General features: G+C 32.6%; 2 protein-coding genes across 2 annotated transcripts in view; one reads left to right on the top strand and one right to left on the bottom strand.

Annotated features, from left to right (window-relative positions):
• Positions 1 to 3,424: 3,424 nt before the first annotated feature.
• LOC149947892 (ras-related protein Rab-33B-like) lies at positions 3,425 to 8,922 on the bottom strand. Its single transcript, XM_090171471.1, has 3 exons — positions 8,633 to 8,922; positions 6,580 to 6,750; positions 3,425 to 5,377 (listed from the first exon to the last, which is right to left on the bottom strand). The coding sequence occupies exons 1-3, from the start codon at positions 8,843 to 8,845 to the stop codon at positions 5,072 to 5,074; spliced, it is 690 nt and encodes a 229-aa protein (XP_090027597.1). The 5' UTR covers positions 8,846 to 8,922; the 3' UTR covers positions 3,425 to 5,071.
• Positions 8,923 to 9,147: 225 nt separating this feature from the next.
• LOC149947891 (DNA-dependent protein kinase catalytic subunit-like) overlaps positions 9,148 to 18,980 on the top strand; it is a 37,574-nt gene continuing 27,741 nt past the window's right edge. The window contains exons 1-2 of the mRNA XM_090170981.1: positions 9,148 to 9,371; positions 9,455 to 9,531. Of these exons, the coding sequence (XP_090027107.1) occupies positions 9,224 to 9,371; positions 9,455 to 9,531 (225 nt within the window). The 5' untranslated portion in view covers positions 9,148 to 9,223. The remainder of the gene's footprint in view (positions 9,372 to 9,454; positions 9,532 to 18,980) is intronic.

The raw sequence follows: 18,980 nt of genomic DNA, 5'->3' as shown, positions 1-18,980 counted from the left end.
ATATGTTTTATTAAGGGTGCTATAGCCCTTCGAGAGACCTGTCTGTAAGTCCTTGTGAATTGCGTGTTGGGCAAATATTGCATTATATATTGCATATTGTATCTTAAATTCATTAACAATGAGAAGTAAAAAGTGTGAAAATTCATTATAATATTTAAAAAGGTTTTGAAGGAGCTATTCCTTCTTTAGGATGTTTATACATCTGGGAAGGAGGGGAAATCTTGGTAAAAACTTGAAAGCTAAACAGCTGTAGCGTAAAAATTTTCTTTCAGTATTGTTAAACATTTTAAGCTCAAGGCTACCAAAATACATCAACCGTCTAGTTGCAAGAATATATTTATGGCATTGCACCTCCCCTGAAAGAAATTTTATTTGTTCTGTCACCTATCATATTTTAATAATTAAAAAAATGATTTAGTAAATGTCGAAAATTTAAATGCAGTAATTGTGGTTTGCTAAACACAGTGCAACTATATTTGCTCAACTCACAATGCGATTGGAAAATGAGGGCTGGTCTAAGATATAATAATAATAATATACTAGTCGCTTTTCATTGATTTGTTTTTATAGCACTGCACACAGTAAGAAAATTGAATTAAAAATACAAAATATTTTAATTTTGACTTACTTAATATATTGACGGATGGATACTAATAGATTTACAAATATTATTAGTAAAAGCGTAGAATATGCATCAAATTTACTTCTTGTGAAAAAGGGTTAAAAATACTTAAGTATAGTTTCCTAAAATATCTCGTCACACCTTTTTAGTCAGATTTTCTTGGGTTTTTTTTTAATATTTACAAATATAATACATTCCAATTTTTCTTGATAAACTCAGTAGCTGCACTAGGATTTTTTTTTAATTTTGTGGCCGCTATTATAGAATTATTAGTTTTTAATTTTCAATTGTTTTTTTGTACAAAGAAATGAAATTAATCTTAAGGAGTGATTTTGTTACAGTTCTTTCACAGAGTTTTTGATATTTTAACAATTATTTTTGGAGTACCAAAGAAATAAAATGCGGTGATCCCATTTGAACAGTCTATGGCTGTTTACGTCAGCCTACCCTTAGCGCTGCCACTGGATGAAGTTGATATACTTGACTAGTCAGATTGATTAATTTGAAAATATGGCTGAAATTTGAGAAAATTACTTCTTGAAATATTTTGAGATTATCTGTAACTTTTCTTCTGTCAGAGGTTTGGGTAATTGTTTTTCACTGGGTGAAATATATATCTGTTCCTATAAATTTACTATGTTGACTTTCCTCAAATAATTTTTGGTTTTTCTTGTTATACTAGCAAATAAATTTAATATGATCTAGTGAATGGCATATTGGTCTGTGATTTTTTTAGTCAAAATTTATCTTGAAATACATAATTACACTTAAGAGATCTTTGCAAACAATAGAACATCACTAAAATGTAACACCATTGCATTTCTTGGTACCTTGAAAAAAGTTAATTACTAAAATTGTCAGTGTAATTCAATTTGAATTTTGAAATTTTCTCAGACCATGTGTGGAATGGGTATATGGTAAATATGTGCTGTCAATGTTAAATTTGTGAATTGGTATATACATGTAAGTTACCAGTAGTGGTGAATTTTGCCAAAGAACCAAATAACTTACTTTTGAATCAAATTTTACTCAATTCAGTTAACAAGTGTATACTTTCATTTAATTGTGATACTTGGCTAAACAGAAATTTCTCTGGAAATATTTATTATTATAATAAATCCCAGTAGGGAAATTATGCATGTGATGCTACTATATACTTATATAGTAACATTTCCTTCAATATGTTTTGTTTAAAAATGTAAAATTTGAGTCTAAAACAAATCATCATGTTAATATATTATTTTAACCCTCTTTGGGGAGTCTGAAATTTTCTTCAATAAAATGTTAAACATTGAATTTTTCTTTGAGATTATTTCCATTTTGCAGACTGAAATTTATCATAAACTTAAGACAGAAGTCAATGCTAGTAAACAACCATGCCTTCTCGCTTAATTTTTAATTAAAATTAAAATTATTTCAGTTATAACCAATGTACGTCCCATTGCTTATTGCTTATAACTGAAATCATTTGAATTTGATTAGGTTCACCATTCTCCAGAAATTGGGCTGGAAAAATTGGTTAATTAGTCATTGTTAGATTTAATTATGATTGAAAATTAATATTTTCTTATAATCGATAATTTGACTCCTTTCTTATTTGAAGTATTTAACTCGGAAATGTAATTTTTAGAGTCGCCCAGCTTACAGGAGCACACTGTAATTGTCCTTTGCAATTGCCAACGGTAGGTATGCTGAAGAGGCAGAGAATGGTAATTTATTCTTTAATGGTTTTTTTGCTCAGACTAACAGTTAAACAAAAGTTCGCAATCGCATTTTCAAGTTTTAATAGGCTCCATTTATTACTGAATCAGAGATGACTTACTTTCAATCTGTAGGTAAAAAAATTCACAATGACTATGACAAAAGCAAATTTGGCTTAAGACGAATGGTAAAAGACAAGCCAAGGAATTTATCTTTAGTTCTTCCAAGAGGATAACTAATACTAGAACTTGTATTAGGTTCAGTGGCGTAGCCAGAAATTCGTCAAGCGGGGCTCGAAGTATGTGAATGTTGAGAAGGGGAAATTTAGTACAGTCAAAGGTAGGCCCAAGGGGGGGTCTGGACCCAGAAACCGTCCCTTGTCTACGCCACTGATTAGGTTATGGTATATTTGGTGAGGGGTTTGAAGTCATTTGCTTTTTTAGCGTGTGGGATTTTGGAAGTTTTAAAAATCCAAATTTTCTATCAAACGTCTATGGAATGGAAAATTTTGGAATTTTTACCTATATTTTGCATGGATTTTGTAACTTTCCTCCTTTTAATGCATTGCCAACCAACTCCACAGTCATATTCATTTCATTGGTATTAGTGATTATCCTACCTGCAAGACAAGACTTGCTTAGGAGGGAATGTATTCTCAATTTCCTTTTTTCACTGTAATATGTAGCTCAAAGGCTTGAGCACCTTGATATGCATACATTGGTAATGCAAGTACTTTCCAACATTTCAGCTATGTGAATTCTCCGCCATATTTTCCAAGACTTCTTAGTCTGTTTTGGTGCCAAATTTGAGCACCAGACCTAAAACGTTTTGATGGGGGGCGAAATTTGGAAGACATTCCTTTTATCTGATCATTTATCAAATATAATAGCCAAGTGCAACAGATATCAAAATCAATTTAGTGCTATATCAAAGAGCATATGGTGACTATTTTCTGTTCTTTTAATGAAAATAATGTTCGCTCTCTACGTTACCTATAACATATAAAAAATTAACTATAAATTTAAAAATACTATTCTACATTATATTAAGTTTAATATTCTCCAATATTACAAATGAAAACAAAAAAATTATAGGCTAGAATACATCCTTCGGAACAATACAATTCAACTAAAAATTTACTTTAATTCAGTTTATTCTCCCATAAAATTACATCAAAGTTAAATAGATATGATCAAAACTTTCATAGCGTATTCTTTTCCAGGGAGTAAAGTGGAGTGGGCAGAAATACTTCTGATGTAAAATTTTGTAAGTAGTAAATACGTCCACATTACTTACAACAACAGTCTTTTCTACTGGATGTATGGAGCAGAAAGACAAGACTAAAAAATTCTAAGCAACTTAGCAAGCTCCCATAAGCTCCAAAGAAATAGAACTAACTTATTTGTTCTTTATCAACTTCTATTGTCCTCCTCTAAAATTTACTCCATTAGGCGCTTCAGTTTTTTTAGGAAAATATGAAGTACAATGTTAGTCAGTCATTTGGGGGCCGCACATACTTCTCTCTACTTCTTATACCTGTTTACTCCTAACTGCTCTTCACTCCCTGCTTTCAAATTCTTTTTTACAAAAATCTAAATTTAACTCTTTGGAATAATTTTAGTCTGAGCTAAAAAGAAATTTTTATGGTCCCTTGATAAGTTGATTTATTGTAGTTTTTAAAAGGGAGATAATTTTAACATTGGATAGTTAGGCACAATCATACGAGTTTCTGTTCATATAACTTTTTTTCTTTTCAATGACAATAGAAGTTTACAATACACATTTAGGGGTGAATTAAGTATCTATAACTCTCTCTCTACTATCTTTGTTAAAAACCTGTGGCATCCTTTTACAGCAATCACTTCACAAGAACTAACTGTTCAATACTAGTCTTCAATGGCTTTGGAAACAGACTGTAGTTTTCTAGTATTTTCAAAATTCGTGATTTTGCCATAATTATTGCCTTGAATTATATGTCACACATGTTGAGAAAATGGAAAATGCGTATTTATCGATGCAATATTTTCAGTCTTTTTAATAATGCACATCTGATCGAGAGTTTCAGTCTGTCAAAAGGATGTTACAAGTAAAACCTTGTAGGTAGATACTTCCCCCAAAGTTATTCTAAACTTCTGAGCAAGGGGCTAGACACTTCAAATGATTTTTTACACAGACTACGCAATCAGTAATCAACTATAGTGGTTACAAAGTGATTACGGGTTGATTACAGAATAATATAGGAATTAAGCAATTACAAAGTGATTAAATTAATCATTTTAGACAATGATAGCGGTAAGCCCCTCAAGTGAAAGGAAAATTAGTAGCCTAGCTGATTATTGTTATTATTATTAAATAAAATATTTAAAATACGAGGTGAATATCTCAAGAATAATTTAATTTATACATACAACTAGATTACAAGGTGGGAAAGGGCCAATTATTAAGAATTTGGATTTTAAAAGGTATCTGTTTGAATTTTCTTATATTATAGTTAAACCTTCAAGGAATGTTTTGTATAACACTGGCTTTCTACAAACAAATCTTTCAAATAACTTGTTGTTTTGGTGAATTTTTGCAGGTATTTAGTTAGTTTTGATTTTATCTTTAATTTTAAATGAAAGGTACAATTTTTTAGTAAGATCTCTTCCACCTGGCAAGAGCTACCTGTTTAAATAGTTAATGTATTTTTATCAATTACAAAAATTGTGAAGTAATACATTACATAGTCATGCTAAAAACTAAATGAAACTAGCATGCACATATTCCCTCTTCCTCGTATGAATTTGCCTTTCGATGTGATGGTTTTCTGTCTATGACAATGGAGGAAGGTTCACGGGATATCAAAGATGGTGGTGGCATCATAGGCTTAGAGTTCTTTAATTTGTGTGCTAAAGTCAAAAAGATTGCCTCTACATGGTCACTTTCAGAATCATCTTTCGCTGATGTTTCAAATAATGGCATGTGATGAGAATCTGCGAAACGCTGAGCTAAACTTGTTGACACAGACTGAACAGGCTTTTGATCACATTTATTTCCCACTAAAATCCTTGGAACCTTTTAAACGAAATTATAGGAAGTAAATAAATTAGCTTTTAATAAAAAAATTTTGAAAGAGGTCCGCCACTAAATAGAAATGGGGGTCAGGTTTTGATTAATTTGTTGATGAATAAAAGGTAGATGGTAGACCAAATAAATTTTAATAGGGCAAAATATCACCATGAATTATCTTTAATCATATAACAGTGCTCATTTTCTATACTATTATTATTAATGAAAGGGGAGAAGGGCAAAGACTTGCATCCATCTCAAGCCAAAGCTCGAGTTGCAGGTCAGTCATAGAATTGAAGATAAGGCCGTGCACTATGCTAGAGGGGATAGGAACGGCAGGTTCAGGACCAAAGAACCCAGCCTCTGCTCCCTTCTGGGCCAAGACATCGGCCTTCTCATTACCATAGAACCCCCGATGGCCAGGAACAAAATAGAGCTGAACTTTATTGTTAGTGCCTAGCTTCGAGAGGAGATTCAAACAGCTATAAACCAGCTTTGAAGAGATCTCAAACTGGTTGAGAGCCTTGAGGGCCGCTTGACTATCCGAATAAATTTGGATAATGCCATGAAGCTTATTTTTACGACCAAAGTCAACACAGAAGCAGATAGCGGCAATTTCCGCTTGAAAAACACTAGCATAAACACCAAGGCTTTCAAAGAAGCCGAGATTGCTAGTAAGACAATACATTCCCGAACCTGAGCCAGAGTGGGTCTTAGACCCATCGGTAAACCAGACGATTTTTCCTCTGGCCCCGAGGGTTATTTTCTATACTAACATTTGTGGAATTTGTAATATCTCAAATATATTTGTAATAAAATAAATGGTTATGTCTTGTATTTACCTTATTTTTAAGGAACATATATTTGAATAATTACGTAACTTAAATCCCTTCCATTCATCGACAATTTTATTCAGAATTTTCCTAACTTGTAAAATTATTGGAATATCTATCATCCATAATTTATGAAAATGAATGCCAATACAATTTTTCCCAAAAATAAATTTTTAAGTCTTATTCATGAATAATGGTTAACTGAATGCCAAATTTATTTTTGGTAGTTTTACAATTAAAATAAATTTCCTTATTATTACAATTTTTTTTCCTAATTTTTACTAAAATTTAATGGAAATTAGAATTCTTAACTGTATTATATTACATGCATGCATTTGACATTGTGAAAATGTGCTCAGTGCACATTTCACTTGCCTGAGCTGTAAGTTGATGTTGATCACATTCCTCCACCCAATGTGGGAGACTTTCAAATGATCCAATATTTGTAACAGAATATACAAATACCACAGCATGTACATTTCGGTAATAATGTTGAACCATACTTTTTCTAAATCTTTCTTGTCCAGCTGTGTCCCAAAGTTGAAGCTATTCAAAAGTTGTCTATATTAACAATTTGGACAAATTTTTGTATCACATAATCAGTGGTTTAAATCGCCTTTAATTAAGGCAATAAACATTATTTGCTTTATTAATAAAACAATTTTTTTTCAGTTTTAGGAATTAAGCAATGAGATACCAATCTGATTAGATTTTTTAAGGGGAAAGCGCTTACTCTGCGAGCATAAAGGGGGGGGGGGGTTCTAAAAATAGTCAAATAATTAAAGTAAAAATCAATAAATTTTGGAATTGTTCCATAATAATTTTTCTCAGTAAGAGACACCATTCTGTTATAAGTTTGAGCTTTGGGTCTCTATAAAAGCTTCTAGTGTTGCGCTGATTTATATCAGATGGTTAAAATTTCAATAGTACTTTAGGAATATTTAAAATTTTCTGCTTTAAATATATTTTAAAGAATAACTAACATTACAGCAGTGCCACCAAACTAGCATTACAACAGTGGCATTTAAAGATGATGTCACCGTTATTAGTTTAGTCCACATAAGGCAGAAACTAGACATCAGTAATAAATTTACATTTACGTGTAATTCTTGGTCATAATAAATGGAAACCACTTAAATTATACTCTAAAATGTTTCACAAATTTGTTACAAAATATGGTTTTAATTAGGGACCAACATTCCCAGCAAAAGATGCTTTAATTATTCCCACCATATATGATTTTCCCCAAGCGTAAATGTTTAAATTTAAATAAACGGTACTCCAAAAATAAAATATTAGTTTTTTTATCCCTTTTTATGAGGTGCTAGAACCATTTTCAATTTATTTAATTCCATTACCCTTACCAAAAAAATAAGTTGTTGAGACAAATACAAAATAAATATTAACTAAGACCATACTTAAAAACAACTTTACTTAAAAAAAAGTATTTTCCTGCCAACTTAATACAACTTATTACCCCTTTAACTTTAGTTAAATATGTTGTATTAAGTTGGCAGGAAAATACTTTTTTTTAAGTTTGTAATTAGTTGGTTTTTAGTAGTCTAGTTGGTGTAAAGTTGTTTTTAAGTATGGTCTTAGTTAGTATTTATTTTCTATTTGTCTCAAATACAAACTTAAAACCAAGTTCCTATAGACAATTTATTTTTTTGGTAAGGGTAAATTTGTTACTTTTGTTAATGCCTAACAACATTTTTTTCTGGTAGTTGCTGGTTTTAAATGATGTAATTATAAACATAAAACTAAGTCAATGAGGAGGATTCTTTTATCTTTGGACACACTGTCTGTCAAATCCCAATTAAGGCATTTCAATCTGAATGGCTATAATGGAGTAATGGAATGGCTAAATAATGTTAAAAAAAAAAGACTGCCGAGGGGTCCTGATCACAGGCATTTTTTTTCTTTACAGACTCGTAAACTAAGTATTGACTCCAAATGTTCACTAGGACGCCCCACCAACTGCATTTTTATGTTATGTAGTTGCGCCATCTGGAATCGTACAATTTAACTAGTTAAATTGTGAAATATTAATTATTTGCGGTCCTGATATGAAAGAAACTAACCCAAAAAACATGTGACACCCAACACCCCATTTTAACCTATACCTCCGTCAGCAGTAGATATTCAACGCTTATTATATTTAATTTTTAATAATTTTATTATTTTTCACAGTAAATTTCACATGTAACCTTCGTATGCATTTTTAAATAAAAAAAAATAGCAGGAGCTATTCTTACATCAAAGCTGCCTTAAATTGTAATAACTGTTAAGCAATATTGAATGGGATGCCTCATTAAGCAAAGTAAATGAATCTTTTTCATAATGAAGCAGCCTATATCCTAGATGCTTAAAAAACATGATTGTAGGCAACACTACATGGCTCCCATAATCCCCAAAAAATATAACCAACTTTAATTTGTTCGTTGTCAACTTCTATTGTTCTTTCTCTAAAATCAACTCCAATAGTCGCTTCAGTTTTATTAGGAAAATGGCCACTACAAAATCTATAAGTTAAGCAAGTCTTTCCAACGTTAGAGTCTCCAATAACAATAATTTTAAATATTCTGTTCTGTTTTTCAATACTAACATGGCTTAAAACCCCATCTTTATAAGTTTCAGCCATTTAACATGCTGTTTGTTTAAAAGCTAATTATTTTAATCTAAAAACGTTAAAAAATAACTATCAAATAATGAACCAGCAGTCAAATTACTGTATATTATAACCAGAAATTGTTGCAGACGATATGAAACGTTTGTGGACCACTTTACGGGAAACCGGTCACTATTGAATTTCGAGTTTTCGACGTAGACGTAAAAAAATGAATATTTTCGTTTGATGTGGCAGCACTGCATCGGCACTAAAAAGGAAAGTTTAAATTCGGACAACTGCTGCTGCAGTCTGCAGATAGTGCAGAAAACCTTTTCCCTTGTTTTGGTTCCTTTTTCAAATGTACATTCAAGTTGTAATTTCAAATTATGCCGTTTCCATAATTAGATTACTATGGAAGGATTAAGAGAATATTTGTTTGAACTACTTGAACTTACAAAAATCAATGACCATAAAGAGTCAGAAGTATCAACAGCATCTAATTTGTTGAACAGCATAGAGCAAATATGTCTTAGTACACCACTTTTGGAGAAAGATATAGGTTAGATATAATCAGTTCATGTTTCTATTCAAATTTTAAGTTCATTGTTTTTTTATCATTCTGATCTTTTTCAAATTATATAGGAAATGCATGTTCAGTTTTATTTAATAATGATTTGGGCTTATTGAAATTTCTCAATGTTACGGCAACCTACAAGAAGGTAAAAAATCCATATAATTAATTTAACCAGCAGAGTTCCAATTTACTAACACATAGGCAACTGTGGTGTTTTTCTCTCTATGGAAAAAAGCATGGTTGACATATGTGATGTCGCACGTGGCACTAACACTACTCTATGAATTAAAAAATTGTGCTCATAGCTAAAGCATCCTTGCAAGAAAATTTAATTTGTATCATAAGAAATTAGTGTAGGAATGCAACCAAATTTGTCGAGGTAATATCTAAAACATCAGTGTAATTAAATTTAAGACCATAACCAATTAATGTGTAGCAATGGTGTTTGAGACTGGGGAAAATTATTACTGTTTTCAAATTGGATGGTACTGTTTTATTTACAACCTTCAGCATAGTGCGAAAGTGCCACATATATGCCTTTTTAAATACTTCCACAGTTTCACTTTTTCCCCAAACTCTACTTTAATTTCCCTTTAAAGCGCAAGAAGGAAGGGGAGAGATGGTGCCTTTGCAAAAAGCTATCATTAGGCGTCAGCTGAGCACCATGGTTACCGACTAAAGCTTGTACGATAATGTGCATCATTGTGCGCAACTACGTCACAGTCAAGAGAGAGAGCGAACCATAGACTAGTAGAATGTTTTCTCCATTCATAGTTACTACGTTGTTTCGTGGTTTATGGTTTTGGCAAAGGCTTAACTAAGTTTGGTAATCGGTACTCATAAATTTAATGTAGAATTAGGCTAGTTTCTAATTCTAGTTTAGAAATTTAGATACTACTGTTGTGGAAGGCGCCACTTTTTACCCTTTCCCTAGAAAAAAACTAAATTTGAAAAATATAAAAAATAAATTGGGTAGTTGAGTTGTGTTTTCTAGTATTCGATTATTTGAAAATTTTGCTTGGTCGAGTAGTTAGAAAAACCCGTTCAGGGACTCGAGTAGTTAGAAAAATCGTTCGAGTTCTTGATTATTTGTGGGGACGCCACTAGCACCCTGCGGCTCTTTTGGGCCTCAAACCAATAATGGGTCTTACAGGGTGGCGGCGGCTAGCCGTTCATGCCACGCGAGCCAACAGCCCCTACACTAACTATTACCGTTAACCTCAACAAGTTAGTTTCCCATTTGTAGCTCAATAAATGCGGTTTCAGGTAAATGTTTGATTGGTATAAGCAAGGTTTCTTAAATAGACTGGTTGACCGACTTGGCTGTTTTAGCGTTGAGCATTTAAGATACGGTTTTCAAACGCTAGTAGATGACGCTCGCGTCTGTAACCATGAAGATTTTTGGAAAATGCGCCCGAGCAGGTTTATTGGGCCTACAATTTTTACGGTAGTTATCCTGAAACATTCACTCTCGGCTCGGTTTTAAGACATTTTTAAATGATTTTCTAATAATTTTATTAATTAAACTCCAAATATAGATAAGGAAAATACATTTTAATATACGCAACTACTTGCGTTTACTTTATGCTGAAAATTACAACTTTTTTAATAATTACAAAATTTTAAAGGTATAGTAGCTATTTTTAGCTAGATTAGAGAAGACTGCTGTTGTATTTATTTACAAATATATACTAATAAATTCTATATTAAAAATTTCATTGTTTAAGGGCATTTTATGTGAGTTTAGATTGTTTAGCGAGGATTTGCTTCTTGTTTCTACTTGGTAGGTTGCGATTCATGTTTCTACATATGAAATGAATTCTAGACACTACATATAAGTTGAGGGCCCTTGCGGTAACACCTAAATAATGATTTTTACATCCAACTAAATTTTTTGGGAGTTCAGGCGATTCAAATACATTATTAATAATTGTTTGAAAAGCATCCTCTTTTATGTCCACACTTATTTTCTTAACTGACTGTTCAATTAAATAAAAAAGTCCATAAAGAGAGTGAGATGGACAGACTAAACCGCCATGCGATTTCAGTTTCACCAAAGCAGCTTCAGGCATATAATTTCCAGAGATGTCTTTTAGAGAGTCCAAGCATTGGCTACATTTCGTGAACTTTTCATTTATGTGCTACATATCCTCGTAAATAATATTGCAAACATTCATCGGAACTAGCAAATGCTTCTTTTTCTTCGAAGAACATATCAGGCCAGGCTTCTTCTTCAAATATGTTTCTTTCCATCAGTTCAGTCAGTTTGTCTTCTATCATTTACAATGATTTTTTTCTCTCTGAATTTGGTTTCAAGTTAATTATGTCTGAGAAAATTTCTGTTTCACTGAACTCTACATTTGCTTGTTTTGGCGGTTTCACTAAAGATCGCACTGAGAGTAGCCTATAGATATACAAGAACTGGTTGGGGGTGGGATGGTCATCACCTGACGATTGCCTAACCATTCCAAAAAACCGGTGAAATAGGAAAGTGTTTGTATTAGTTTACTTCCATATTTAATTGAAAAAAATATTTTATTACTTCTAAAGGATCCTGGTTAAATTTTGCTGTAAGTACATATTTGAACCCTTCTGAATGTAGTTTTTTAGTCTAATCAATTGTGCTTTGAATAGTAGTCTTGAAGCTTTCGCAAGTCTGTTTACTTAAGAAATATTTTTTCTTGTTCTTCGGTAGGTTATTTTGGTAAGACTCCCAATTTTCAAACCACTTTAGATTTTCTTGGAGTCTGGAATTTTATAAATTTAGACTGCAGGCTAATAAGTACATAGTGCATTGCATTAGATACCTCCAGTTTGATTTTTCCATTTGTGTTATTCCATATTGCTTCTTTAGGAAGTTCGGAATTTAACAAGTCAAAATTGTTCATGCGACGAGTGAAAGCGATGGTATGCGTGGCATCCTCTAATCCTGGTACTTTTTGGTTTTGATAAAATTCCATTCCATCTGCAGTAGACTTACTGAAAACCTGAAAATAATATTCATATAAATCTTTGCAATTACCAACAAAAACCATCTTAAAACTAGGCTACCTGAACTGCTAATCTGACAGACATCTTCTGAAAAGCATTTAGATTAACATGACCAGCGGTGAGCTTAGGAACCACACGTAGGGAGTTTGCCATGTTGTTGTCTGCATCTAGAAGTTGGCGATAGTGAGCCATACTAACAATCCCTTCGTGAGTCTTGTAAACAACATTGATATTGAATTTAAAATTTTTGAAATATGCGCCAATTATAGTGTCATCCATGATTAACAGATGTCGTAACTATCTCTATGGGAATTTGTTATTTAAACTTACAATGAAAACTTCACTAGCTAAGAGGTTATTCCTTTCACATTTAAACGCATGGGGAGGATCACAAAAAAAATAGTCCTCTTTTCATCGCAAGGATGAGAGAAGCTATTCTTAATTTCACCATTTACTGTAGACAATCCTAAAGTCTTCAATGCTGATCGGTTACTTGCAGGTCCATCGGCTACCACACCATCAACAATTACTCCTGCTTATGTAGTTTTAAAATTGCCTGGAGTATGAGTTGACTCAAAACTGCAGCTGGTGCAGCATTGACTGTACAAAAGGCACCAATAGTTTGAATCCAACCTCCCAGAAATGGTTAAAATAAAAAAACCAGAGCGTGGTTTCCATTAATATTTTCATGCTTTTCATATGTTACTTCACCGTAATCCGCTTTGCCAATAATCTTGCATTCATGTGGTCTGAAATCAATGTGTTGACTCGTTTGCATTTCATCAAATAACAGCATTCCTCTTCTTTCATTCCCTTCTAATGTCGAAAGTTTGTGTCATAAAGTTTCAAAAATGTTATCATCAAAACCAAACTTGGCCTCCAGATTTTTAATTTTGTGGTTGAGAGTTGACACAGATGGTAGAGGGAGATAGTTATTTGTTCGCAAAAAGTCATATAATGATGAAGATTTAATTTTAATTAGTAGACAATCTAAAATCCAATCAGTTGAGTATCTAAAACCAGTTGCAGACTTTACGCAACTATTGGAAACAGCTTCACTGATAACTAATTTTTGTTTCTCTGGTAGCGATTCCAACTTTTTGAAATTTTCTTCGAACTTATCTTTATCTGCTTGTAATTCTTTTATATTCTTCCTGAGTTTTTTAATAATTTTATTTTTGAGTAAGATATTACTTTTCAAGTTATAAAATCTAAGCATTAAGCGACAACTGTGTGGTTCTTTTAAAAATTCTGAAACAACTTCAAAATTAAACTTTTATTACCTCTTTTTTGTGCTTTTTTAGGTGAACTTTTAGCCTTTGTTTGGTTAAGTTCTTGGCCTATTTTTAAATCAACCTTTGGAAAATTGGTAGAGCTTTGGGATGTTACGAAATTTTCTGTTTTGAATGGGTTTTCTAAATCTTGTTCTTGTTGTTTTTATTTACAGCATATAACTTCTTGTAAAGGTTCTTCATTAGAAAAAACTCCATCTTCAGATGTGAGTCTAGCTGTGTTTCTAATATAAGATGATCTTAACTGCTTACGGTCAGATATTGTATTATAACAAACTGGATCAAATCAGATATACGTCAAGTTTTTTTTTAAGTCTGGAGATTTCTGTGGTTTTGGAGAGTTTGTAATACTATGTAAAGGCTGACTTCGAGGCTCTCTTTCTCTACATTCATTGGGAAGCGGTATTGCATTTTTTCTAAGTAGCCACCTATCCCTTGGAGTTATTACAGTTTCACTGTTAATTACATGAATGTTTTCCTTTATGATGTCCTCTTCATTGAAATGTTTTTCGCATATTAAATATCTAGGCTTTTCTCTTTAAATATATTTTGCCAATTAGCAAGCCTTTCCAAATCTTTTGGAGCTTCAAAAAAATGTGGAATATGATATTTACAGTTTTCTTGGTCGCCATGTGTTCTATTAACTCTCGGATAGGTTGAAGTTGTACAATTTAACACCCAGCATTTAGGCATTTTGTATTTTAAAACTAAACATAGAGGTATAAGATAAAAAATAACTAATTTTATACTCGACGTTATCATTTACGTTGATATTTATTTAATTGAACATTTTTAATAGCATGAAAAACCGCGGTAAACGAACGCGTTTATGCTAAAAAACATGTCTGTTTGACGACCTTGAACCTTCAGTTTATTTCTGTTAGGGTAATGTGTTGTAACAAAAACGACTCTCTTGAACATTATTAAAAAGGTTTAATAAAACTAGTTAATCATATATACATAATTATTTCTAACTGAGTGCAGCTAAGCAACCAACCAAAAAAAACCTCATGAGATCTAGTTGATATACAGGTTTGCCAGATCATTTATAAGCTAGTTGTAAATGTAGTTACGTGACTAAACGTAACGTTCGTTAATTGGTCAATACGTATTATACTACATGTTAAAAATTGTTAAAGCTAATTTAATATACTTTTAACAATTTCAAAAGTCAATTGACGGCTCTGATCTCAATACCCGGGCTATTGCAGGAAAGCTCGCCCTTTTTTTACATGGGGTTTTTCAGACGGAGTCGGTCAACCAGTCTATTTAAGAAACCTTGGTATAAGTGCCAAAAATCCTTTTTTATAATCAATTCATAGTTGGGTCACTCACGATACATTATTTTAAGCGAGACATCTGTTTTTCGATATTGTCTGCACTTGGGTTTATCACGTTAGCTCAAAGAAACTCCGTCGGCATTTTTTCATTATTTTCGCCTCCAAACGCGTTAACAAAAGCTCCTGACCTCTCGTATAAAATAACTAAACTTTTGGTTTCGTTAAAAGGTATCTGGAACGCGTTTTTTTAAAGTTTAGTAAAATAACGAGACACACCCCCTTTTTTGTTGTTTAACAAAACTTTTTCGTCTCTGGAAGGGGCCCTTAAAGTATTATTTTATTTAACTCTTATAACAGGTATTAGGATTTTAATTTATTTTCCATTTCAATGATATTAGTAGTTGGGAGATAATTTTTTGGGCTACTTGAAGGAGTGGAAAGATGAAGTAAATGCGTGTCTAGATGTATCTCAGAAAAAATAAGTTTATGCTTTTGAGCAGGTCGGGAAACTTTAGATGGAATTCATACAACAGGGCGTATACCCTAGATTTTAATAATACCCTAAGTGATATAATAATGATAAGTATTGGTTTATTAGTGCATTCTATCATAGGAGCAGTGAAATTCCTCATAAATAGGGGTGACACGTTTGTGTTAACAAATAAGTTTAATCGAAATCCCCTTGAACACCATTTTGGCAAGCCCCGGCAAGCTGTTAGTAGCCACGAAAACCCTGACCTACTTAGCTGTGGATACAGTGAAAGGGAATTTAAAAAATTTAATCCCTTAATTAAAGAACCCACAAACAGGAATTGTTCAAAAATTAAAAAAAAAACACATTTTCAAAAAAGGAGGAAGTTTAATTGTTTTAAAGGCCCACTACTTAAATCTTCGATTTACTGTCTTTCACTGGAAGTAGGCTTACTGTAATACACGTGTGCCATGCAGTCAGCCTACTTCCAGTGAAAGACAGAGTAACCCGAAGATTTATGTAGTCGGCCTTTAAAAGGAACGTCATTTAAATCAGCAACTACAAATTGTACAAATAGCTTTAAAATCAGGTACTTAGATCAATATATTAAACTTATTATTTACCATGGTGAATATTAGTAGAAATTATGTTTAATTCAGAGAAAACGGCATGGTATTAGAAGATAAAACTTATTTTATACAAGACGTTTCGAGCCGAGGCTCTTCTTCAGTCGTTCGTTAGTTTTAATTAAAACTAACGAACGACTGAAGAAGAGCCTCGGCTCGAAACGTCTTGTATAAAATAAGTTTTATCTTCTAATACCATGCCGTTTTCTCTGAATTAAACATAATTTCTACTTAGATCAAGTTCTAAACGTTCATTTTACTTATGTAAAATATATAACTTTTTGTCTAATGTCTTTGTTCAGCACAATATTTTTGGTTTTAATTCATTAAATTTTCGCTGATTGAAAGACCTAAGAGCTACCCCCTACAGTTAGCGAAAGTATCACTTATACAAAAGTCTGTCTTGCCGACTTACCCCATAAAATATTATTTTCTTCAGTTACAGCTACTGAGGGGTAAGACAGTCTCAGATAATCTGTACACCGAGTTCGAGCATTTAGCACTGTTAAAGGTACATATTTTCAAGAGTTCGCGAGTTCAATTTAGCACTGTCAAAGGTACGGCAGTGTACACCAAGTTTGCAGAGTGTCTTACCCCTCGACAGCTACTTTGTGTAGCCTTTTTTCTACATTTCATTTTGTTGTTAATTAAGATAGTATCTTTGAAAAAAAATTCGGTTTGTTTATGAATGTTTTTGAAAAATCTTAATCCCTACTAATTATCTTTTACCTGGGGCACAAGTCGCTCGCTGACTTAGCCCCAACCATTCTTTGATGTAACCATAATACTGACATTTCAAATAAAAAATAATAAAAGTTTCTATCCTAATTTTAGTCTCCTTGTCCAATTTTTAATATAGTATTTTCAAAAAACCTAGGCTCTTCAAACCTTTTAACCAATTTCCTTATTATAGGCCGTGGGCCGAGGCTCCGTATCATTCACTTCATCTTATAGGTTTCCCATACAAAGGTTTCTCAGTTTAGCCATGTAGTACGAGTAATTCTAAGTCAAAAACCGCGTTTTCCGCATTTCTATCGTGGTTCAGTGGGCGAGGGTGGGCAAAGGTGGGCGGTAAATCGGAGGATCGTTTATCCGTTATTTGCGCGTGATCTACTTGGTCGATTTTGATAAACGTTACGTCAAACGATAGATAACAATCTTGGCTTTCTCCCATTTATACATTTATTACCCATAATGCATTGCAAAATGAACATATTCGAGTTTGAAGAAAAATATCAAAAATAAAATATTCAATATTATTAAAAAACTGCATCATAGAATAAAATAAAAAAATTAATAATTTTTGTTCTACATTCTCCTTGGTCTAAGTGTAATTTTAAGTCATAGCACTTTAAAATCGTCTTATTATAAAGCGAGTAATTAATTTTTGAAATTAGGCCCCGGACGCAGAATCAATATCAAAACTAACATGGAAATATTTAATTTAATAGGAAAAGGGTGAATTTTGGCACAAACCTAGCGCCTAAGATCTTAATCAAAATTCCACAAGCCCTCCAGGGTCCGAGTGATTTTCCCCCTTTCCGCCCCCTTCGGTAAAATATGACTATTACACGGTTTGGATCATATCTTTTGATCTAACTATCGTACAATTTCATTTTAGAGGTCGAGCGATAGAGAATTAGCTAGTTTGCTTTTTAATTTACGTAACCAAACCTATTTTCAATCTCAACGAATTTAATCAAAGGCGTAGTCCAAACATTTCTTTCATAAATTGCAAATCCAAAATATAATTGATTAAAGTAGCGGTTCCGGTTTTAGGGTTTCGTTACTACGTGGGAGAGAGAGTGTTGAAGTTATCGAAGAAAGTAGGATGACGTGTAAAATTTTATTAACGCTAGCTTTAATTATTTTTTAAAACAGGGGTACCCAACATTTTAATTTTAAAAATCACCATTTGGAAGGTCTGAATCACCAAATTTTTTCAAACTATTTCTTATCTACATGTATAAGATTTTAGTATTTTCGAGATATAACGTTTGGAGGTCGAGATCGCCAAATGCTAAAGATTCGAAGTTTGTATACTCCTGTTTTAATACTTAAAACGTCAAAGGTTAGGTAGAAACCAACATTAATTATTGAGAAAGCACATTTTTTTATTTGCTTTATACAACTTAAAATATAAATCATAAGGCCCCACTAACTTAAATCATCTGAAGAATCAGATAAATGATCTTCGTTGGCTTGTACTTCAACGTTGTACAGTGACCATTTCTCCGCGTATGTCCGTACTTGTTGAAAGGTATTTTCTGAAAATGGTATTATTTCTCCTGCAATATCATCGTAATGTATAATGCAATCGTCGCGAGTGTCACCCATTTTCCTAAATAATTAATCTTTGTTAGACATCTCTGCTTTAAGTTCCCGCGGTTTTTAGACACGGTGTATTATACCTCCTCCTCACTAGATGGAAACATAGAGCCATGACCCAGTCACTCCCACGAGCGGGTGATGAAAGGGAATTGAAAAAAGGGGAGGGGACGCAGTGATGGGGATAAAATTATTAAAACACTTTTATTGTTTTTGTGTGTACTGATTAAATTGGTTAGGACTGAAAAACAAACTAGCTAATTCTCTATCGATCGAGCTCTAAAACAACATTGTATGATAGTTAGATCAAAAGATATGATATAAACCATCCGTGTAATAGTCATATTTTACAGAAGGGGGCGGAAAGGGGGAAAAATCCCTCGGACCCTGGAGGGCTTTTAGAATTTTGATTAAGATCTTAGGCACTAGGTTTGTGCCAAAATTCACCCTTTTCCTATTAAATTCAATATTTCCATGTTAATTTTGATATTGTTTCTGTGTATGGGGTCTAACTTAAAAAATTAATTACTAGCTTTATAATAAGGCGATTTTTAAGTTCTATGACTTAAAATTACACTTAGACCAAGGAAAATGTAGAACAAAAT

This window comes from Leiobunum rupestre, chromosome 4 (assembly GCF_980474605.1).
Source record: "Leiobunum rupestre chromosome 4, qqLeiRupe1.1.hap1, whole genome shotgun sequence".
Classification (NCBI taxonomy): domain Eukaryota; kingdom Metazoa; phylum Arthropoda; class Arachnida; order Opiliones; family Sclerosomatidae; genus Leiobunum; species Leiobunum rupestre.
This window is presented reverse-complemented; position numbering and strand designations above follow the sequence as displayed.